This window comes from Coloeus monedula (assembly GCF_965178545.1).
Source record: "Coloeus monedula genome assembly, chromosome: 14".
In the NCBI taxonomy this organism is placed as follows: domain Eukaryota; kingdom Metazoa; phylum Chordata; class Aves; order Passeriformes; family Corvidae; genus Coloeus; species Coloeus monedula.
Window position 1 is genome coordinate 14,529,404 of NC_138794.1, and position 23,419 is coordinate 14,552,822.

General features: G+C 40.5%; 1 protein-coding gene across 1 annotated transcript in view; it reads right to left on the reverse strand.

Annotated features, from left to right (window-relative positions):
• Positions 1–23,419, reverse strand: part of MYO1E (myosin IE) — a 77,585-nt gene that overhangs the window by 42,488 nt on the left and 11,678 nt on the right. The window contains exons 2-4 of the mRNA XM_082290987.1: positions 4,234–4,377; positions 2,280–2,369; positions 1,308–1,402 (exon numbers count right to left, since the gene is read on the reverse strand). Of these exons, the coding sequence (XP_082147113.1) occupies positions 1,308–1,402; positions 2,280–2,369; positions 4,234–4,377 (329 nt within the window). The remainder of the gene's footprint in view (positions 1–1,307; positions 1,403–2,279; positions 2,370–4,233; positions 4,378–23,419) is intronic.

Sequence of the window (23,419 nt, forward strand, 5' to 3'; positions counted from 1 at the left end):
CCCTGCACACACTGAGGGAAGTTTCACTTTGCACATACAAAATGCACATTCCAAAGAGCATTCAAGTACATCATCCAGCATTCAAGTACAAGAATTGTCACGTAAAATTAAAACTCTAAGTCTGTATCTCAGATCTGTATCTCTGCTCTCTCACAATGTGACTTTCTGCAAGCACTGCACTGTGGGGCACAGCACAGGATCAAAAAGTAGGGTTTTTAATCACAATCCACAACAGCTCAAAGATTTTCACTGTAAATTCAGCTTCATGTGAAACATCCCACTCTCTGGGATGTTATTTTGTGACAAAAGCAAAATAAATGCCAATTTTACCTGTTCCTAACAGGTCTCAATTTGACTACATGTGCCTAGTAAACTTTAGCACAGCAACAGGCATCAGTTTTCCAAAGAGAAAGACTGAGCTCAGGGAACAATTCAGCCATCCCAGTGACAGGCAGGAGAGCTCTGAGCTTTTTGTTTCCTATGGCACCAGGCTGTCCCAGGGACCCAGGAACAGGGAGGCCCTCCTTGGACACAGCAAACTGTTACCACCTGTTTTGGTCTTCCCACGTGTAAAATCCCTGCACAGCCCCTGGGAGGCCCCACCCTGCTCTGGGTAAAGGGCAGCTCCATGTGTTCTGCACTCAACCTCCCCAGCAGCCCTGCAAGAAGGGAACTCAGAAGGGGCAGAGGGTACCAGCTGCAGGATCCCGCAGTTCTTGCTCTCCACACGTTTTCTTTTATCATACACCACCTATAAAACCCTCGATGAGAACAAAGCATAAAGTCTACTCCCAAAATTCACTCTGTCACTTAAATAATGCCTGTCATTAAAAAAGTTGAGTAATAATTCTACAGTGAATTTCATCACTTAATAATTAAAATAGACTAACAGTGAAGATGAAATTAATTTCCCAGTATCTCTCTCCTCCTTTTGTCTCTGAGTGAATGCAAGTAAAACTCCAAAAGGAACAAAAGACCATGATAAATGCAGTCCACGTGGGATTGCTGAATTTAACAGTATCTGTGGTTGTACAGTTGTAAATCCAGCCCCCTCATGCAGTCATTCAAGCTGTTATAATTTTGGTTTTGGACAAGAAGCTGGCTGTGTAAGAGAGTTCTCGTGGTTAAGCTATCATCAGGATTTTACTGGAAAACAAAAAGGAGGGTCAGAAAATACTTAGCTATCCTAGAAAATCCCAAAATGTGAACATGGATAGAAGATTTTTAATGATATAATGAACTTTTTTGCTTCTTCAAGTTAAAACACCGTAAGAAAACAAATTATTTTTTACAGATCTTTTTCTTACCTAATAATGACACACTGATTTTCTCTGTCAATAATCATGTTTCTGTACATGCTGTCTGCAAGAGCATAAATATGTGGTGGATTTTCATACTGTGCCTAGGAGGGGAAATAAAGATTAATTTTTCAAGACAACATTAAAAAATGCAGAAAGAGCAAAATAAATACATATCTAAATTGGAAGGGTTATTTTCCTGGGAAGAAAAAATTCTGAATAGCACTTTATAGTTAATTTTCCCCAAGAATTTTTTGGTACATTTAATAAAAACAAACCAAAGTCTCTGGACTTTGTTAGTGGTCTTTCTCTCATCCACAATTTTCTCAAAAACTATTGCAAACACCCTGTTCTAAAAATGGCCTCTGCATGAAATGTATTACTTGTCCAAAGGAAACTCACACAATTTAAGCCTATCTCACCAGTGGTAATGTGCTAACAAGCCAGCACTCAGAGCCTGGTGCCTCGGGTCCCATTCTCATCCAGTGGGCCATTCAAACCCAAGTTTCCCTGAGTGGACACACCCAACTTGAGCAGGAAATTGAATTTTAAGTCCCTAAAGTTCTTGTGCTGACTCGCTCTTCAAGCTGTATTTTCAAAAGTGGCATCTAATTTTGGCACCTCAATTTTTTTTACTGCTCTTGTCCAGTTAGAGAGTTCTGAAATCACAGTCTCCAAATCCACTAATGGCCATTTTGTGCATATGACAGCTTAAAAACCGCCTTTGCAGGGGCAGGGACACGTCAAGGAGAGAAACCTGATATGGATTAGAGCTAATCAGTACAAGTATTTTCTTGAAATACTGATCTTATATTCCAAGGAGGTCAATTTGAAGACTAGGTCTATGGTAATGGCTATCTGCCAAATTCTCCCAGGCAAACACAATGCTAGCAGAAACAAATGGTTGCAAGTGTTAAACTGTGTAGAATAATATTTCCAAGCCCCTGAATACTGCACTACATTTTAGACTGCTTTACTTACTGCTCCTTGGTACATTTCAATTTCCTTTTCCCCAAAATATGGCATTTGCTTGAAAGGATTCACAGAGATTAATACGGAGCCAATGTACGTCTGCATTCAGAAGAAGTTAAGGTAACTACAGTTTCCATAAAGTATTATCTTACTACTAGTGACAACTTTTCCACCTATTACATAATACTTCAAATAACAGTAAAACATCCAACAGCTTACAACAATTGTTAATAAAAATTAAATTGGCAGGCTTACAAGAATATAAACCTATCATTCAATTGGAATATTTTCATATTATCTTATTTTAAGGCAAGCTAAGTACAAAAACATATTAAAGGCCAAATCATGACACATCTTGAATAAAAATACAGAAAAGAAATGGCATATTTGAACTGGTTTTAGTCCTTCGTAACTGAGGAGACTGTATTGTCAGTATTAGAAAATATTGGTTTGACCTTTGCAGAATACAATGCAGTGACACATTCTGATCTCACAGGACAGTGCTGAGCAAGCAGAGCCGGATGGAAATGGCCACTGCCAAGCTAAATTAGACAATTACTCAGCTGCATGCACTGGGGGGGGACTGGGGGAATTGGGTAATTCAGGCTGTGGTGTTATTTTATGAGTGAAACTATTAACAGTCCCTCGGAGTCCTCTCCTGCAGGCTGCCCTGTACCAAGACACTCAATTTCAACCATTATTAGAATTTTTGCAAGATTTTTAATATAATATTTCCCTATTCTGCATTCAGCTGCACATGACCTGCATTTCAAATACTTCATAAACCTTTGGAACTACAGCTGCAGTGTACACATAGGAAGCACCTGATAGTAATTCACAGGCATCAGTATCACTTTTCATTGAGCTGGGAGTTAGCAACAAGCCCACACCTGTGGGTCCAAAATGTTGTACTGCAGTTTCATTAACAACCTGGAATTGTTCACAGGCAAGCTTGCTAGCTAAGCTTTCTGTACAAAGTAGGAAAATTAACCTATTCAGCTGGATTGTCCTATGTAGGAATCTACTACTGTGGTGCCATGGCACAAAAGGTAATGTATTAGAGAAGAACTGCAACTCAATGAACATAACTTCTGTAAATTTGAAATGCTTTCTTAATAAATTTTTAATTTAATTCAAAAAGAGTGACAACATCTGGGTCTTGAATATAATAAATCAATTACTCATTGTGTCAGTATAAACACTTGAAGCATCAGTTTTCTGTTGGTAAACAATACCAGCATTTTCTGGGATGATTCCATCATCTCTGTACAATGTAGCATTGAGAAATGTTCATTCATGGGTGGATACACAAACAATTCAAATATTCAAGAGATGATCTTCATCTTTGAATGAAAAGCCTTCACAGAACTGCAAAAGGAGCCCTCCCTACCATGAGGGAAGACTGATCCCTCAATGCGACCCTTGGAAAACACCCTTATGCCTGCTTCAGCAGAAAGATCATGTTAACTTCGCTATTTTTACAAGAAAGAAAAACCATCATCCCATGATTCACAGTATTAACAGTTCCAGAATAAGTTGTAAATGGGGTTATGTCACAGAAGAAATGCTATTTTGAAAGCATTCGAATTTTGGAGGTATAGAAGAACACATCAATAAATGTACACACATCTAAAACCTATTAATTCTTGCTCTCAGAAGTAGCATTACTTCAGGAGGCTTCAGGGGCCACGTGAATGTATAACTATATGGAGGTACAATCTTCAACACTGGCAAGAACAATTCCAAATATTAAAAAGAGTATCTTAAAATAATTTTTGCTATCTTAATTTCAACCCTCATAATTAGCTGAGTTTTCAAAGCATTTTGTGCTCTCTCAGGAGAAGTGTCACATGAAATGTTCAGCATCTTTGAGTAATCTGCCTAAAGAGAATACATACATATGTAATTAGTGTCACGTTGGCTCAGCAAGGCCACAGGGCCCCACAAAACCAACAAAGGATACAAAAATATAGTCATCCATGTATCGTTTCTTTAGGTTCTCCACTATGGAATCCTCAGTGATTTTGGAAAGCAGGACCATATCATCCACTCCACTGTGCTTGACATTGTGGCTCTGCCAGTGGTATCTGTAGTGTCCTTTGCTGCCCTGCAGGAAAGCACAATGAACATCACAAAGGTTACTGCATTTCTCATCAGCATTAAGTAACTGAAAACCATAATTCAAATTCCAGCTTCCCAAATATTTTTTTCCATTTAATTCTATTCCTTGATCCAGGCATTCTATAAAGGTATACATAAATGGTGTCAGCTGACTTGCCTCCGCACTGTTAAAGAATTGCACTGCCCCCCAAAACTAGAAGGTAATTCAATAGGGTTTTGTGACCACCTACACACAGAATGGATTTCAGATGGCAGACATTTTTAAATCTAATAGAAAAAAACCCCCAATTATTCCAACTGAGATGCAGCTATTGGAAGCTAAGGATGCAAAAATTACACTCCTACAGTGCAACTATTACCAGTGAGGATAATTACCATCACCACAGTGAATTCTTCATCCTTTACAGTCTTTTAAGTCAAAGCTGCACATATGCTGTTACTGGGAGGGAAGCTGTGAGCTGCTGCAGTTAAGTATTCAGGGATGTTCTGCAAATTATGTACCCCAGCTTGTCGGCTGCGTGTCTTCACAGTCCCTTTTGATCTGTTAGTCACCATGCTTAACTGACATCTAAATAGATAGTCTCTCCCCACACACAGAGACTACTATTTCAGGATGCTACTAAAACACGTGACATTTCATGCTGTACCACTTGAAATCAAAATCTGTTTTTCTTCCAGCTGATTTGAACTGTAGTTTGGTTCCATGGATACACCCACAAACAGATTTAAATCCAGTCAACATCAAGGCTATTAATTCAGCTATAAATCTGCTCTCCAAACCCAAACCTATTTTCTGTAGCCTGGCAGACAATGCTAATGGAGTTCTGATCTCTTGCCTTTTTCTACCTAATTTTTGCTTACACAATACTGAAATTAGTGATGCTGGAATTAGCACATTTAACACTGAGAAGTGATCAAGTATGCTGTCAAGGAAGATGTGGCCAACAAAATGCCAATTCTGCAAATTCCCCTCATTCTTTAATACTACAGTTTGTAACAACGTGATTTAACTACACTGCTCTGGTGTACATCATACAGGATCAAGTCACATTCACCAGAATACAAGCAATTTATTATTATAAAGTATGTGCATTATTTTATTCTGCAAAAATTTTACAGGCTAACTAAAAAAATTTAGGTACTCTGAACACTTCAGCTGCACTGGTATTTTGAAATGGGACATCAGCAACTTACAGAGGGGCAACTTTTGTGTGTACACAGTTCTGCAGGAGCAAATGACCCACCCGACTGTACTAACACCAAGTGCTACAGCAGGCCTACAGCCTGGCTTCGTCTCGCCTTGACTGACACAAAAACCAAAGACCAACCAGATTTTTACTACAAGTTAAATTAACTTGCACTAAACCCTGCTACTGAAGACAGCACAGAAGCTGTAGGCTTTATGTGTCTTTTCTCTTACGTCTCCAGCCATTGCTAGCCTGATGCAGATCCATCACTGCCAACACCAATGGAGAACAGCTGCAAACTTAAATCAAAAAAATGCTTTCAAATATAATACAGCAGAGGTAAATAAGTCTGAAAACAATCTCAGCAATTTGCTTGAACATCCACAAGTGTACATGAACTTCAATAAAATAGTAACTTCAAACTAGTTTAGTTTGTGTGAACCTTGTCACTTTGCTATCTGTACAATGAAAGCAGTGATCTGGAAGCACTGAAAAAACAAAGGTTTTTTTTGTTTTTTTTGTTTTTTTTTTAATTGTCATAAAACATGTGACTGAATATTATTTGAAGCTTGGGGTATTGGAGAAAACAGAAGTCCAATGGAGAAGCATAATTTCCTTCTGTGCACTCATCAGCTATTTGTGGTATTACACTTGGAAAAGGGAACTGCCAGGATGGACAAAAAGGTACAAGTATCAAAATAAATACAGATAATTAGATTGTTCACAAAGCTATACAGAATGTAGTTTAGTATCAGATAACAGAGTAAGCTACAGAAAACGTGTAAGAAATGAGACTGGGAAAACAATCAAATGTCCCTTTGGAAGCCATGGCATCAGACCCAGTGAGCTCAATGAGCACAAAGCTTGCAAAGCCACGGGATACATGGAAAATGTGCACACTGCCTGCAAAACAGCAGCTTTATGCAAAGTCAGTGACTGTTGCTGACTGTGATTAAGCCACACACAGGACCAGGCCAAAGGGTTCTTCCCCAAAAGCACTGGGAGCCAGCAGGGAAGAAAGGGGGGCCGTGCCAGGGTGGCCCAATTCCCCTGAGAGCAGCTCTGCCCTGAGCTCCCGCCCACCTCTAATCACAGCAGCAATCAAATCTGAGAGCCTCAGGACCACAGACACACTGCAAACCGTGCAGAGGTTTAAGAAAAAGGCAGCAACCTAAATACCCAATAAAGCAATGGCATAGAAGACAGCTGAGAGTCATGGCACTAATTGGTTCCCAATAATATTGTAACTCAATTTAAATGGCAGTTTCATAGTAGTTTGGAATTATCCTTTTCCCTTCAAAACATGGCCTTACATGCAAATGTGCAGAGAACCAGCAAAGCACCACCAGATTATTGTCAGACTTTTCCCTGGGATCTAGAAATAAGCCCAAGCTTTAGTAGTGCCTGAACAGCCATGGTTAAGCTTTGCTCTCACTCTTCCTTCTCCAGGAAGGTAACACCAGTGGGATGGCCAGGCACAGTGGCTACCACATCCTTGTCTGGGCAACAAAATAGGGAGTGTTTTGTCTAGAGTACACCACCCACTACCAAGTTCTTGCCCTTCCAAGCATGAGCAATGACTATAGAGTCTAACCTGACTTTAGCAACTTCAGTCACTTCCAACTGGTACCACAACCACATCCAGCTAACAACTAACTGGTCTTTATAGAGTTTTGAAATGAAAACCAAAAATTTATAAAATCTTCCTATCATCGATCATCTGAAAAAACTCCACATCATAGCAATTATAAAAGCAACTCTTCATCTTTCTCCAGGCTCCATATTTTCCAATAGTCAAGGCTATATGCTTAAAAATCACACTACTGATTTGTTCTTATTGCATATTTCTTGAGAATTTAAGCTTTTTTTTAAAAGAGAGCTTTCCATCCTCCAGATAAAAATGCAGCAGTCTAATATGGAGACAATTGACACCTGAGCTAGCGACCTGGTGTCCACTTGAACCTGCTTTGCAGAGTGCACTACGGCTAATTCACTCAGCTGCTAATTGCCCTCTGCTGTCCAGCACACAACACACTTCTCCCTCTACCCCTCTCCAGAGGGATCCTCCAGACACAGGCCAGGTCTCCTGGCCTGCTTGTGTCCTTCTTTCCCAAAAGGTTCTTCAGAGCCAGCAGCACAAGGCTGGCAGAGCTGCCCCACACCCAATGTCACAGCCAGGACCTGTTAACTCCGACAGAGCTCCCCTGGGGCACGGTCAGACATGGCCAACAGAGCCCGAAGTCCAGCCCTGGGCCAAGCCATGCAGGTCAGATGTCAGCAAACGGCTACTTGGCTTCTCTTAGGTTTTCTCAGTGAAAGATGTGATCTAACTGTACAATAAGTAAGCAAATAAAAGTCTTTGTGTCAGCACTAACAATGCCTGAGCAGCTGGAAAAAGATGAGCTTGGCAGATTAGGAAAAATACAAAACACCAACCCCAAAACAAAACCACATCTCAACAGGCTGCTAAAAGCCACAGAAGTGGAAACACCAGTGTAGAACAACCTGGCTGCCAGGCCTCCCCCAGGCTCTTCCCGAGCTTCCAATCCCAGCACCTGACGTTGCACAGGGAGTGGAGGCTGGACTGGCAAGGCTGCTGTTAAAGGCGTGTACCACACTGCTGTCAGCTGTTATTATTCATTTGGTTGCTGTTTTAGGCTCAAAATCAGATCTGCTCTGCACTGACAAGAATAATATTTACGAGTCACAAGATGACCCCGTGAGCTCAGGGCCTGCTGCTCCCAAGCCACAGCCTGAGGAGCACGGGCACAGCTCCCCCCGGACTGCAGGGCCCCCTCAGCAACTGGGATCTCCAGCATCCGAAGAGCCAGCACCCAGGAACCTGCAAAATTCATTCTGCTCTCACTCTGTGCATGTCCCTTAACACCCACTCATTACAGATTAACACAACTGCTACATTAATACCAAGGAGGGGGATGCAAAATATATTCTATGTACTAAATACTGTCTGTGCTTTCTGTGCTACTTCTGGTACTGGCAGTACAATATGGTTAAAGCAGATCATTGTTTTGTTTGGAACTAATAATGAGTATGGATAAGGCATTTATTTACAGAATTTCTTTTTGCTGCCCTCCACCTTGTGTTACAGTAGCAACTGCTGGTTTCTTATTTTTACCTTTATTATTTTTTGTATATTTTTACATTATCCTAAGCAACATGTATTTGATGTATCTATAAAAAGATTGAGTCATGCTATGTCACATGGGTTTTCTTTTAACTGGAAAAAAAAGCAAATATTTTTGTATTTCAAGCTGTTTAAAAATAGTACATCTAAAAATAAAGCACTAAAAACAAGGGATCTGAAGAGATTGTATATTCTGCCCCCTGTTGCTCTTTGTCCATCAGAACTCTAGCTAAACTACAACCACCTACATGCCATCAAATAATCATTCTTCATTCCCACAAAGGGAAAAATTGCCACGCTGAATCCTAACAGCTTTTTCCAGTAACAAACATCAATGTCCCATCACAATGCAGTAAGAGTGTCAACTGATCACAAGCATGACCTTTTCTTCCCCTTTTCAACTAACACAGTACTACTGCACAAATTCCTTGTAGTTATGGAACATGTGCCTACCTCCTCAGCTCAGTTTTATGAGCACAATAGAAAATGACATACACACACACACATTAGCCAAAGATGTCCTAAAACTGACAAAGCTGCACACCATTAACTTTAGACCTGACATCAATGCTTCTACAAATGGAGGCCTATCACCAGTCCCATACATACATAATTTGTATCAGTTTTTCCAGCTAACAGGAAAATAAACCCATGGCTTTCTGCAATGACATAATCTGTCAAAATTAGCAAACTTTTATAATGCACTTAAAGGAATCTTTCATGTATTTCTAAAAACTGAAAGGGTCTGCTGTTCTCAGAGAATATTGCAAAAATACTTAATGTGAATTTTGGTCCTTTACTGGGATAAGCAAAACAGAGAAGCTATAGTGAACAAATGTGCTCCAAAATAGCTCTTGTATATCTTATGTTAGAAAAAAATATGTATCGGCTGCAATGATGTGACCATATTTCAGAAAGGAAATTAAAGGAAGACAGCAGAAGCAGCAAGATGGACAAAGATAAAGGGCCATTTATTTAAATTTAACATGAGGGAAATATTAAGGGAGACGAAAAGCAATACTTAAAGATTTGAGGAAATAGCAAAGCAAAAATACTGAGCATCTAAGCAGCAGAACAGACATCCCATACAGAGAACTAAAAATACCAAAAATTTATTAAGGAATGGAAACTACTAGCAGGTTAATATCCAAAAAAACCAAAACCACAGCTAGGGAAATAAAATACTGAGAAAAAAAATCCTGGGGGGAAAAGTCATCAGTTCTCATTGTTTGCTCTCAGACAGGGGTGGATTCAGCCCAACATGACCTGAAGGACTGACTCCAGAGCTGGTTACAGGCTGCAGGAGATCCCAGTGGTCAAACACCTGCTCCCATCAGCTCCTGTGCAGGTGCTGCTGCCTCAGCAGGAACTGGCCCCAGGGCAGCTCCTCACCACCACCTCCTACTCTGGGCTCTGGAGCCAGGGCCAGGATGAGGAGAAGAGACAGCAACCAGAGCCTGCTCACCCAGACAGCAAACGTATGCTCTAACAGAAGATGAGTTATGAGAACATGAGAGTCTACAGGATTTACACATCATGCTCATTTTCACAAGTCAGAAATGACACTGGCATTCTTCTAAGATAAGCAACAGGACATTACCAAAATAAAAGCTACTTCAGTATTTGACCACAAGGCTCATCTGTTGCATCAGTATCACAAAAAGGATCACTAAAAGTTTTGAAAGATTATTTTTAAAAAGGCACAGACACACGACAGACCGAAATAAGGACAGGAATGAGCTCAAGAGCAGATCATGCAAACGTGCCTAAGATTTTGAAATAAGTTACAGAGACCCTGGGCAGATACCGGAAAGCAGTTAATGAACTGTAAACTCCTACTTGCTTATCCCACAGCTTGTTGGGTGGCTTTGTCCTGATGTTCCAGGAAATAATCTTCCTAAGGAAACGTGATAGTGTTAAGGTTGACTTGCTCTTAGACATTTGCTGTCTTACTTTACTTATTGAACAGTCTCCAGAGCTGTTCTAAGTCTGACTTGTTCCTTGTGGCACAAGCGGCAAGATTTCCTGGGACTGGTGGATCAGTATAGGCCTGGCTACCGTGCAACAGCAACTTTTAGCCAATGTATGCGTGTGTATATACACCACCATCCCCCCCGTATGGCAATCACTGCACTGAGCAGCATTCATGCACACTAATTCTTCATGTGTGAATTGTATATGCAGTTTACATCTGTATATACCTACCATGCAATTTAAAGAGACGTAAGAGAAAAATTAGAACAAACATTTTCATCTTGGCTGTGTCAATCCTGAAAGTGTAATAAAGACTTTATGTGTGTCACTCTTCTCCATTAAAAGCAGGTTTCAAAATTAAAAGAGGTTTCTCCATTAAAAGGGGTTTAAGCAATCATACACCTTACACATAGTAGTATTATGGTCTTTAATTGAAAAAAGTAGTTTGAAAACTCCCTAAGTAGATTCAGACAACATGCCACTGCCTTTGCTATAGCAGAGGACTAAGAATATTTTTCCTTGATCATCCTGAAAGTAAATAATAAACTGAAGTCCACTGGGAGCTTACCATGTGCTCTCCTGAGGGAAGAATCTCAGAGCAGTGTGACTCAAAGGCTGCACACGTGGGACCAGCACCTCAGCACGCGCTGGAGCAGGGAGAATGTGGATGCTGGGGTTCCTGCCACTGTGCTGGTGCCAGTGGAAAATTTCAGAGAAAGTAAAACCCCTGCCACATTACAAAAATACCATCCCAGCCATGTCCTGTTCTATCTGATGTCAACACTCACTGCTCTGCCCCATCTCCCAGCTTTTGGAATCTCAGGCTTTAGCACCAAGCTGTAGACCATCAGGCCACAATCATCGCAGTGAATTCCTTTCTGCTCCATCACTGCCCTCTTTGTATGGCTGCAGCTGATCCTTTTCCCCTTCTCCTGACCCTTTCGTTCACGGTAAATGAAGACATTTGTTTCCTTATCAGACCGATACTTCGAGACATTACCCTGAGAGTTTAAGGTGAAAGTCTGCCCCCGGCAGTATCTCCAGCTGACAATCCTGTGACTGAGGGTTTTACTGGGAAACGCCTGGTTACTCCTGGAGCCTCCAGTGACAATTCTGGGACGGCTGTTCCCATCAGCAGGCTAAACGCCGTCGATTCTGCAGTTCACCGAGGTATCTGGCAACAGCAGTTTAGTGGCTGCTCAGCCCAGACTCCCCACGCATCCCTTCCCTGTACCACAATGCTCTGTTTCCAGAAAATAGTGGGGCAATACAATATCAAAGGAAGAAAAATAATTATTTTAGCCTTATTCTTTAGCTGCAGGTTTTGCTTTTTTAAAAATCTACGCAGGATACAAAATTAAAAGCATGGCAATATTTCTGAATTATTCAGCATTTAAATTGTTAACTCAACAAGCCAACACTGAAGGATGAAAGGATAAATACATTTTTCCAAGTATTAAAAGGTGGAGAAATCACTTCAGAATTTGTAATATTTCCACGGAATAAAACAGCTCCTTTAAAAACACCATTGTAGCTGAAGAGTACTAGTTACATCATTTACACTGTCTGCATCTACCAAATCCACTTCCGTTAATGTCACAGCACCTTCAAACGACTGAAAAATCTCATTCCCATTAACAAACGTTTACATAATCAATTCAATGCTTACCTATAAGCAGGAAGATACTGTAACTCCAAAAGAAATACTTTGTTGTATTTTTAGTTACACTTCTCAACAAAATTACTGATATCTCCATTTTGTTGGGTATATTTGTTCTCACCAATTATTAATGGATTGTAAGAATACAACAGGTTGGGCAGATTACAGACCTTATTTTAATACTGCTTTTAACCAAGAATATCAAGCAAGATGTTTTTATGCCAAGAGTTTGATCTACTTGAATAACAGTATGTAGCAATTCCACAAAAATTGAGACTAATTTCTAAAATAAGCATTAGCTAAATCATCTCCCTGAATTACAACTAAATTTAAAATAATTTCAAAAAATTTTCGCTGAGTCTCTTCTAGTTTTTTTTTTTTTTTCCATTTAAAGACAGCCATTCTATGAACTTATTTACAAATCAGAGGGAATATAGATCTTTTTTTCCAAGCAGAGACTGTCATGTAGTCACATGCCTGTGGCAGTTCAGGCTAAAGAAAAACACTCTTTATTGCAACAGGCATGATGAAACTACAAAAGCTGCAACACAGCAGAAAACTGTGGCCAAGACTGGTTTTTCAATAGCATATACCAAAAAGCACCTTTGTGCTGACATCACAAAACTCTATTAGTGCAACACGCTGCTCAGAGTTATAACATTTAACTGTTCTGATAACAAAAAAAGATATACAGTCAACTGCTCGTTTCTTAACCTGGGCATTAGTGGTCATTGGTTTCAAGTTCACCCATTTTTGAGGTATTTGCTTTGATCTTCCCTCCTGTATGCATAGTTCCAGTTGGGTTAAGTGGGGCAGTACAAGACAAATCACTGCTCTTCGTACCAGGGTGGAGCCTGTGATAAAGAACTTATCTGCCGCAGAGCTGCTTGCAGAATTCCAATGTATTCTGTTAGGTTTACAAGGGATTTTCCCACGTAGGTGGCTTCATGAATGTCTAGTTTCATGTTTGATTAGAGCTGGGTAATCTTTCTTGGACTGTGCTCAGATGTAGGGCTCAGGGGAGTGTGTTTCTGTACAGGTCACTGTACTGGTGGGGAGTCTACCTGGACAAGGAGAGCTCCAGGAAGCACAGTCCAGTGGCGCCGGACAGCTGTGGCACTGGGAGGTGGGATGTGCAGGGATGAGCTGAAAGGGCTTTTCCTGCTCTCTCAGGAGTCTTCCCCACAGACCAATACCCCATTGCAGAGGAGCTGTTAACTCCTCTCACTGGCTACAGTGGCTGGAGGAGTGTGTTCAGGGGGTCAGGAGGAACTCGCACACTGGGGGAGGTTCTGATGCAAAAATTGCTTTCTGTGTTTATTTTAATTTCACAGAGTGCTAAGTAAAGGGAGTAAAAGCTCCAGGACTGCAGCAGCTTCCTGTTTACCTCTGGCAGAACTGACTGGGAGCAGCAGGGAAAGGCTCAGGGAGTGGTACTCACTCACCTACAGCAGAGCCCACACCTGGGTGGTAACACGCGTGTGGCTCAACACGAGTCCTTTTTATGAGCTGTCATGTTTTGATACTTGTGCAAAATTCAGATTTTACTTCAGACACTGTGGGAAATAAGACTATTTGATATGTTGACTAAACCTTTAACTCTTTAAAAGAATCCAGCTTTAATATTTATTTCAGTGTATTCAGATAGAAACATTTCTTTGGTTAATTATTACATAAATACAAACAAGAATTTGTTTGAGCATTCAACCTCAGGAATAAGTTACACATCTTTCCTATGGATCAAATTTACAAGTTCACTTCAACTCCCAAAAAGTTAATCAAAAACCAACAGGAAGCAAAAATCTTGGGACAAGCAGTAAACACCAGACCCAACAAATCTCACGCACTGTGCAGAAGACTCAAGCAGATACTAATCCACGTTCTCAGCTGCACATTCATGTCGGGGTCCCTTCCCCTGCCATGTGGTGCTGGCAGAGGGGCCCTGAGGGTTTCCCTGCCCCTGCTCAGCCTCGTTCCCCATTGGTTGGTTTGTGTTCCCCTGCCCGGCAAGGACCCTCGGGTCCCGTGGCTGGAACAGTTCCTCGGCAGAGCCCCGGCCATGCGGCTGGAGAAATAAACATCTCTCTGAAACATCTAGCAAGAATCAGTCCATATATATTTTTTCCACGGGCCTTGTTGTCTGATACACGTGTGGCAGTATCACCACTGTAACACATTCACCTCTGTCAGGAGGCAACCTCATGCACAGCTTCATTCATCCTTTGTCAGGGCTTTGTTTTTACTTTAACTAATAATTACATGTCTAATGTCCATAACAGATTCTCAAAACCAGATTATCTTCCACATGCACATTATTCATAAAGCTAATATTTGTCATTTCACTAGTTTCCTAAAGCAGCTTTGACTATCCAGTCCAGGGCAGCTTTAAGAAGAAATACATTAAAAACCTAGCATGCAGTTATTCTATACAACACTCCAGTTGTATAGAGTAACTGGCTTATTGTCATTTAGTGACTATGCTAGTTTACATCACTTGCTTTTATTACAGTAACTTTCAAGTCCTTATGACAAGAATGCTGTTCTTTGAATGTTTTTTTGATTAACCCAGCCCGCTTAAGATTTCATACAGTTGTCTAATCTTCCTCTAAAATCCTATGCTTCAAATTATTTACTCTAATTTGTATTAAGCTTGTATCCTGGCTCTGTATTTTCCTATTTCCATAATAATTCACAAGTCACCCAAGAAAATTAAACTAAAAATTAATATACATGATCTCCTCTAGCTCACTGCATTCTGTCTATGAAGCTGATATCCCAGAAAGGTGGAAGCATAGATACACATTGCAAATATGAAGCGTTCATTCCACTTTAGTGAACACCATGGTTATTAATGGAAATATATGAAAAGTGTCTGGCCCAGCATTTTTTAATAGAAACATCAACAGCTAGGAAACCAGGCCTTCACGGTTATTATCTGCACTGTGTATTACCAATGCATGTGTATGATCTCTGCATGCCCAGGATTCTTCTTTTCTTAACTCTGGGCAGAAGTTCACTTAATAGCTACAGTGATAATTCCTATTAGTCTATGAAAGGGATTTTAACATAGAAACAGATATTTCCCATCAATTTTTTTAAAGTATGTGAGACTGTTTAATGTAAATATTTAGAATTCAAATTATTACTGAACCAAGAAAGCTAACTGAAAATTAATTTGGACATCTAGCTATTTTCATAGCTCTAGGCTTTTACCAGATGTGTGAACAAACACACTATTTGCAAGCTACCCTTCTTCCTCGGTTTGCTATGAGAAACGGATGCTATCAGGACATGCATCAGATTCAGTCTCAAAGATGTTGTATAGGCATAATTACGCCCTGAGCACAGATGCCAGCCAAAGAAGCTGTTTCATAAAACCTGTAACTTTATCACCGACTTGGCAGTATTATGCAAAAGACCAAATTTAAATGTCTTTTAGACCTTGCAACTCAGCATCAGCATCATAAATATACATAAGATTCCAACTATTTCTGTTAAAGGAGAAACCAAGTAAAAAGCCAAGTGTCAGCTTTGAGGAGAAACTGCTTCAGACCACCGCAGATTAATACCCTAGTTTTATTTAAAAGAACCTCTGTACTGGTGCAGTGTGATGCTGCATTTTCTTTTCCCTTTAATTTCCCATTTCTATGTCTTTAGCAAAATGCTATACTTCATAATGAAAACCCAGAACAGGTGAAATTCAAGCTAAATCACAAGGTTTCAAAACTGGGGTAATTGAGAAAAACAACTTAAGTCTCAGGTGCTGAACTGTGGCTGAAGACTTTGGCTTGCAGCACTTTGACACGAACCCACATTAAACTTAAATGCTTGTGATATACTTTGCTTTCAACTTCTGGACTCATTCAATTTCAGACCTCTGATTCAAACCCACATGAACTGAAATAATAATGAATTAAAATATAAACTAAAATCAGCTGAACTACTTTTTCATCTAAGCATAATATTCTGATTCAGACAAGACAACCATTAAGTGAATAGTGTCTCATTCCCTCCACCCCAAACAACAAGGACATGAACAGATGCTCAGATTATCAAAATCCTTTAACTTTTGGCTGCTGCAATTCAGACTGGTGAAGCCTATAGAGCAGCTTTATATTTTTCTACATTCCATGTTACATGCAAGGTTTGTGTTTCTTTAAAAATAAAGTTCTGGCTTACAAATTTGCACTCAAGTAGCTTTTTCTAAGCTTACATGACAACTTGATAAACAACATAGTCTTTCTGACCCCATCAGGACCACAGGAGCAGCTCAGTGTCTTTCTACCATACTATAAATGCTGCCTTTGGCTCCATCTTGCCTAACAGAAATACAATTTAAAGCGAAGTGCTAAAAATGCAACTCAAATGCAATACCTGTAGCTGTGCCTTTAGGCTGTACCAGGTAAGGGTGCAATATTGCCACACAACCCTAGCTGAGCACCACAGCTGTGAGCAAGGCACACAGGTGGACACACATATTCCATTAACAGGTACCCACTGCAGTTCAACTTCACCTCATTTCTAATTACTCTGCAGTGGATTCTCATTAGCTTTGACAAATCCTTCCAATACAGCTTCTTTCCAAACTAGTTCCTTTGCTTTCCTCACATCTGACCTAGAAACACTGAGGCACCCCTAAGTTAGAATGAGAACCAAAAGGAAAAAAAAAGTGTTGGGAGCATTCCAAGAGCAATACCAAAACCAACTTCTTAAAAAATATTGACTTTCTACAGGCTTCCCCAATGCTGACTAAGGGCTCAACATGCTGTATTAGCATTTGGATAATCCCAAACCTGCAGACACATTTCCAGGGGTTTTACTGTAGTTGCAGAAAGGTTTCATTTGAGTTTGAGTGAACTCTTGAGCATCAAGAGTTTCATTCAGTTTTCAAGTTGTCCGAGATAAATCTCTTTTTGTGCTACTACACAGGTACCTGGGTTTGTCCCTTTTACCTGTGAGCACTGTTCATTCCTGTCTCAGCTGGCCTTTGGTTTCTGAAGCAGTGGGAATGCAGGGCTCAGGGGTTCCCAAACATGACACACAAAAGGCAGCTCCCTGACTTGGATTCAGGCATCCCTCACAAAGCAGCACTGAGGCTCAGCAGAGTACCAGTCTTTACATAAACATAGCTAAGATTTTGCCAAATGTAAATTAACCAGAGGATAATTCTGAATAAAGGAATGTGGTGAAGTCTTTTTTTAAAAAATTGCTTGAGGTTCTTTGGGACATAAACAGTGTAAAAACAAAGTTCATCAGTAATTATTCAACACCTAAAATACTGAAACTCATTGAGGCTTTCAAAACCAAAATTTTTCTAATTATGAACACACAATTAAAAAAGAACAAAGGATCACAAAATATCCATGTATCTGTAATAACTTTCTGTTTTTATTTACACATAGTAAGGTTTTGTTGAAAAGAAAACCATTTGCTTCTGCAAAAAGTATTTAGGCCAACTATGAGTGTTTGTCCCTGCAGGACTGCATGGAAAGACAATTTTAAGGCAGTCTGTTTTTAAAGCTGGTGTCCTATTTTAAAAATAAATTTAAAAAAAAAAAAAGGACACAATCCATATATCTTAAGTTTTCCTCCTTGTCTGGACATTTCAGATGACTAAGAAACCCTACATTACAGATTCTATCTAATCTGTCCCACCGAAATGAAGGACAATTTGTCCCACTCCTTATAGAGCTGGATCTTCAAATATCCTCCAAGGTAACTTTGCACAAACACAGACAAAAGAGTATCAACAAAACTAAGTCAAATAAGACCAAATCCAACAAGACCAGAGTAACTCATTACACAGACTTTTTTTTTTTTAAACAAGCAAGGTATGAAGGCTGCTAGCAACTAAACCAATCTGCAAACCTTTGCTATGTTGCCATTGAGAACACAATTTTTAGTATTTCAAATTCACTCCTTGTTATTACACCCAAACTAATGAAAGCTATCAGAATCACCTATGTTAAGGAAAATCTCCGGGTTTTCTCTTCACATTTTTTCAAAATAAAAAAGAACACAGCAGCAGGAACTGTTCTTTAGTAAAATTTCTGAATTGTTAAAAGCAATACAAAATGCCCCTACTGTAGGTCCTGCTGCATTTAAATGCAGAAACGTAACCCAAAGCCTGCATGCATAGGAATGCCTCCTCTAGTTTGACTTTTCAATAGGTAGATGAATAACCCCACTTCATAGTTTCCTACTAAGTTTTTATATGCAGTACTGTAAGACCTTATTCTGATATTTCAGATGGCTACTGATTTCATTTCAATTTAGCTTACTGAAAGACTGTTTGGTTTGAAAACACAGTATTTTCTCACATTAGTGAAGCATTCAGAAGCAGCTGCAGACCAAGAGTGAAGTTAGGCAAAAGCTCACGGTTCACAGCCACGTCATCTCCTACTACTTCAATCCTGCCAAGTGTAGCGCTACTGCTGGTAAGTAGGGCCCACCCATCCACCCCACCGAGGTCACCTGAGGACACCAGGCCCTATAGGACTTCGAGCATATGCTGGAAAAGGGAGTAAAGGCACAAGGCATGGAATGCTTTAGCCCTTTCAGCAAATCAGGTGGGATTTGAAGCTCTGAGGCTGGTAATTTAGCAACATAGGTTTGGGAGTCTCACTCCCATTCTCTAAACCTCTGCTAAAGCCATAGAATCATAGACTATCCTGAGTTAGAAGGGATCCACAAAAGTCCAACTCCTGGCCCTGTAGAGGACATCCTCAAGAGTCCCACCATGTGCCTGAGTGTTGACCAAACTCTTCTGGAACTCTGTCAGGCTGGTGCTGTGACTACTGCCCTGGGGAGCCTGTTCCAGTGCCCAACCACCCTCTGGGTGAAGAACCTTTCCCTAACTAGACCACCCCGACCCATCTTCAGGGCATTCCCTCAAGCCCTGTCACTGGTCACAACAGCAAAGAGATCAGCATCTGCCCCTCCTCTTCGCCTCACGAGGAAGCTGTACCTGCAATGAGGTCTCCCCTCAGCCTCCTCCAGCTTGAGCAGACCAAGTGCCCTCAGCCGCTCCTCACACGGCTTCCCCTCACCATCTTCATGCCCTCCTTTGGACGCTCTCTAATGGCTCAGTATTGTGGTGCCCAGAACTGCCCCCAGCACTCGAGGTAAGGCAGCCCCAATGCAGAGCAGAGCAGGAAAATCCCTGCCTTGCCCAGCTGGCAACGCCGTGCCTGATGCCCCCCAGGACACACCTGGCCCTTGTAGCTGCCAGGCACTGCTGACTCATGTTCAACTCGCCATCAACCAGGACCCCAGGTCTCTTTTTCCATGGTGCTGCTCTCCAGCCTCTCATTCTCCAGTTTGTACATACAACCAGGGTAATTACTACACTTCAAATGAACCTGAGCACATAAGCGAGAAAAGCTTGTTTTCTACAAAACACGCACAGTTCTATGTATCATATAGTGAAAAAATACATCACACATTGGGCATAGGATCTTCAACCATCCCAGCCATATGCCTGTGCCTTTTTCTTTCCTCTACAAAACGTTTGAACAACTATGTTATGCAGCTCCGCATGTCTCATCCAGTTAATGAAAGCATGTCTTAAAAATCTGTAGATTAAAGAATCAGACTATTAGATATGCATACTCCTTGTGCAATGTCTGACTGCCAGAATCATTTTGTTTCTGCTGAAACACAGTAAGAGGAACAGGAGGCAGCCTGCAGCTATCTTGATTTGCAGTTTGCTCCTGTCAAATCTCAGTGTTAAGCAAGGGTTGATTTGCATAGCGCTTGCATGGGAGAGCATCAGGTAAAGCTCAGATTTCTAGACAACAGTAGTAATTTAGCCATGGATAAATCAGTAATTGCCAGTTTAGCAGAAGTGCTACCAAAAGGGACAAAACCCTGCAAATAAAGTGTCAGAAGTTTTGGTTATTTGTGGTGGAAAAAGGTGCCATGGAATATTTAGCAAGTAAAAGTTGAGTCCAGATGTAAAGCAGCTGTATTGCTTCTAGACAGTGTTGACAGCAGGTTCAAAAATGCTCTGCATTTAAAATCATTTGGCAACAGCTAGCATGACAGAAAGGCTTTCCTGTAGCTTCTAACACACACTTGTGGTCTGTGGTATACAGGCAATACCTAACACCAGCTATTCCATGGATTCCTACTAGAGATTTATCCTCAGGGATGTTCTGCCTATTTAGTGCTAATGCAGCAATTATTTATATATCTTAGTGCACTTTGAAAAATTCTCCAATACTCCACAGCAGTAGCTGTAAGGACTACTACAAAGATAAAAAAATTATTTGTAATCTACTGCTAATATCACGTTTCATATACAGACATTTAAGCAGTATCAGGACTTATTCACATAACCAGGTTCATGAATTACAAATGTCCATCTGTACATTTTCATCTCCATGACCTTATTGCAAAGTACAAAACAGAACTTCTTTGCCTTTATACAACATGTTTCATTGCAAGTTTCCCTATAGTACATACTGCCATGGAAATCTGCACTTTAAAAAGGACCAGAAAAATGATCCAATGTTTACATACACCATTGCCTGAGCAAGCCTAAATCTGTTCAGAACTACTAGTAAAAGCATAACTTAGACATCACATTATTATAGATAACATTTAAGGGATAAACCCCCAAAATCATCCCAAAAGCCTGTAATGAAGTGGAGCATGTCCTTTGGCATTTGCAGCTGAAGACAAAAGACGACTGCAAAGGCTTGCTGGGAGTTAAAGATGTAGAAGGGAAGGCATGAGGAAGGCAACTGTAGAAGGTGAGAGCTAAGACCAAAGTCTGGCCAAGTATTTCAAAGCCACATGATCTGTGCCAAGGAGGACAAATACACATTTCCTATACAAGGTTAGAATCAGAGAAGGTGTCAGACTTAACCAATTCCATCAGCAATATTAAAGGCTTATAAACAGATGGAAAGAGCACTATTAAGGTAGAGCTGAAGGAGCAGAACTTCACATGGAAATTGGAAGCAGCTTGCCTGGACTAGACTAGGCTCCCACCATCTTCTTGCCAGCCCAGACCATTCCACCATTCCCTTTTAGATTTATTACCCTTATTCTCTTTCCTGTTTGAGAAAGTCCTGTCACTCAGCCTACTGTGGCCCAAGTCACATTTCCCTCACAGAGGGCACAATGTAGTTTGCATGTGTCATCTGTCAAAACCAGCAGAGCATTCCAGCCCTCTCTCACACTAGAGATAATTTAGGCTCCTAGGAGAGCTCCCCAATACAGTCCATGGCAGCTGTTAGGACATGCCTCAGATATATTCCCCACTCCGTCCTTAATAAAATGGCACCAGAACAAAACATCCAGAGAGTGATCACAAAGGCTCTGCACAGCTTTGGTACTTCGGGAGGTTCTCCCACGCTGTCACACTAGAGACTGGAAGACAGAACAGGAGTAAGGGGGCAAAACTGTATGTTTTACTACAGCTATAGTAGCAAATGAACAGAACAACAACAAAGTACTCTCCCCACCTCCCAGTTCTAATACTTACAATGTCTTGACCTGCCCTGACTTAAAACACCACTTTAAAAAAAGCTAGTTAGTTTTAGTTCTTAAATATATTCCAAAGTCTTCAAAAATACTACGAAAGAAAAATAAGAGCCTAGGCATCTCATTGAGGTGTCATGCAAAAAAAAAGTAGGTTGTTCATTTAAATGAGGTTGACTTCTACGCCCCTGAAGAGTTTCAATTGGTGAAGTACAATTGCAAAACAAGCCCTAAAAGGACACAATTAGCTACAGAATGTAGTTTCATTGTTCACGGTATCCTGTTACCAGCTTCAACGTAATTTTAGCTACTAAATTTGAGCATCTTTGTTTTAGTAATCAGATGATATTAATTTCCCCTTTGTTTTTTTCTTTTCCTGTTTGTTCACCTGCACTCTCAATGAGCAAACAGCAACAGGATTAGTATTTTATAGTGGCCTACTACTCCACACCTGTAAAGAGAAGGATGATAAAATATTTTCAAAGGCTTGGACGAAAAAAAACCAATCCAAAACAAACACCATAACCTTGACTTCTAACTTTAAGGTCTAAGTGTAGTCACCAGGTAAAACAACCTTGAAATAAAAATGTACATTCTTCCAATATACTGTCTGCTTCAGATGTAAAATTAACAACCATAGCTACCTCACCACAGGTAGTTAACATCCCAATTACTGACTCTCCACCTACATATTTTTAAGTACAGACTAGAAAGAACTCCCCAGCATCTTAAGTGTTTCTAGAACAGTAGAAGTTAATACTGGTATTTTTGATTGAAGTCTCCCTCCCATACTAAGTTAAGAGCTATTTAACCATTTTTGAGTATCAGAGACCCAGTACAAATCACAATAGGTGGGTTACGGTCAAACTGACAGGACGAGTTTTTCTTGCTTTTTCCCTCCCAGTCCCAGGCTGGACTCCAGCCACACTCAGAAAAGCTCCCTCCCCCAGAGGTGCAGGGTAAAGCCTGTTGACTGTTTCATTTTAAATGTATTCCAGTCTAAGAACAGACCCACAGATGGGACAAGTCAAGTGAAAAAGTCACCTAATGGCCTCAGGTGCAAAAGCACCTCAGCCTGCTGTATCATTAAGAAATTATCTGAACAAAAGAAAACCTGATTTCAGTAGGTAAACACTCTCAAGGTGTGTCAGACTAAATAGCTCTTCATGACTAATTCATTAATCGTGGTAACAACATGCTTCTCCATTACATTCAAACTACCACCTTCAGACATCCATCAGAACATCCTCAGTGATTTATGAAGTACCTGCCTATACTCTAAGGGTACAGGCTGTGCTGTCAGTACAGCCCAAACAGACTTGCTTCAGCACTTGTCAGCTTTCACACCGTTAAGCCTCGTTTCAGAATAAACAGGTCTTAAATTCCTCTACCCAAAAGAGACACTCAGGTCTGGGGAAAAAAAAAATTAATTGTTCAAGTCTATAAACTTATCCGATGACACTGAAACAGGGATTTAAAACTCTGTATAGTGTTCCGCCTTTCTGGATGGATTTCAGACATTCCTTTCTTATTCAGAACTGGAAGTTTTTAGTTCTGTCAATACTGTATCCAT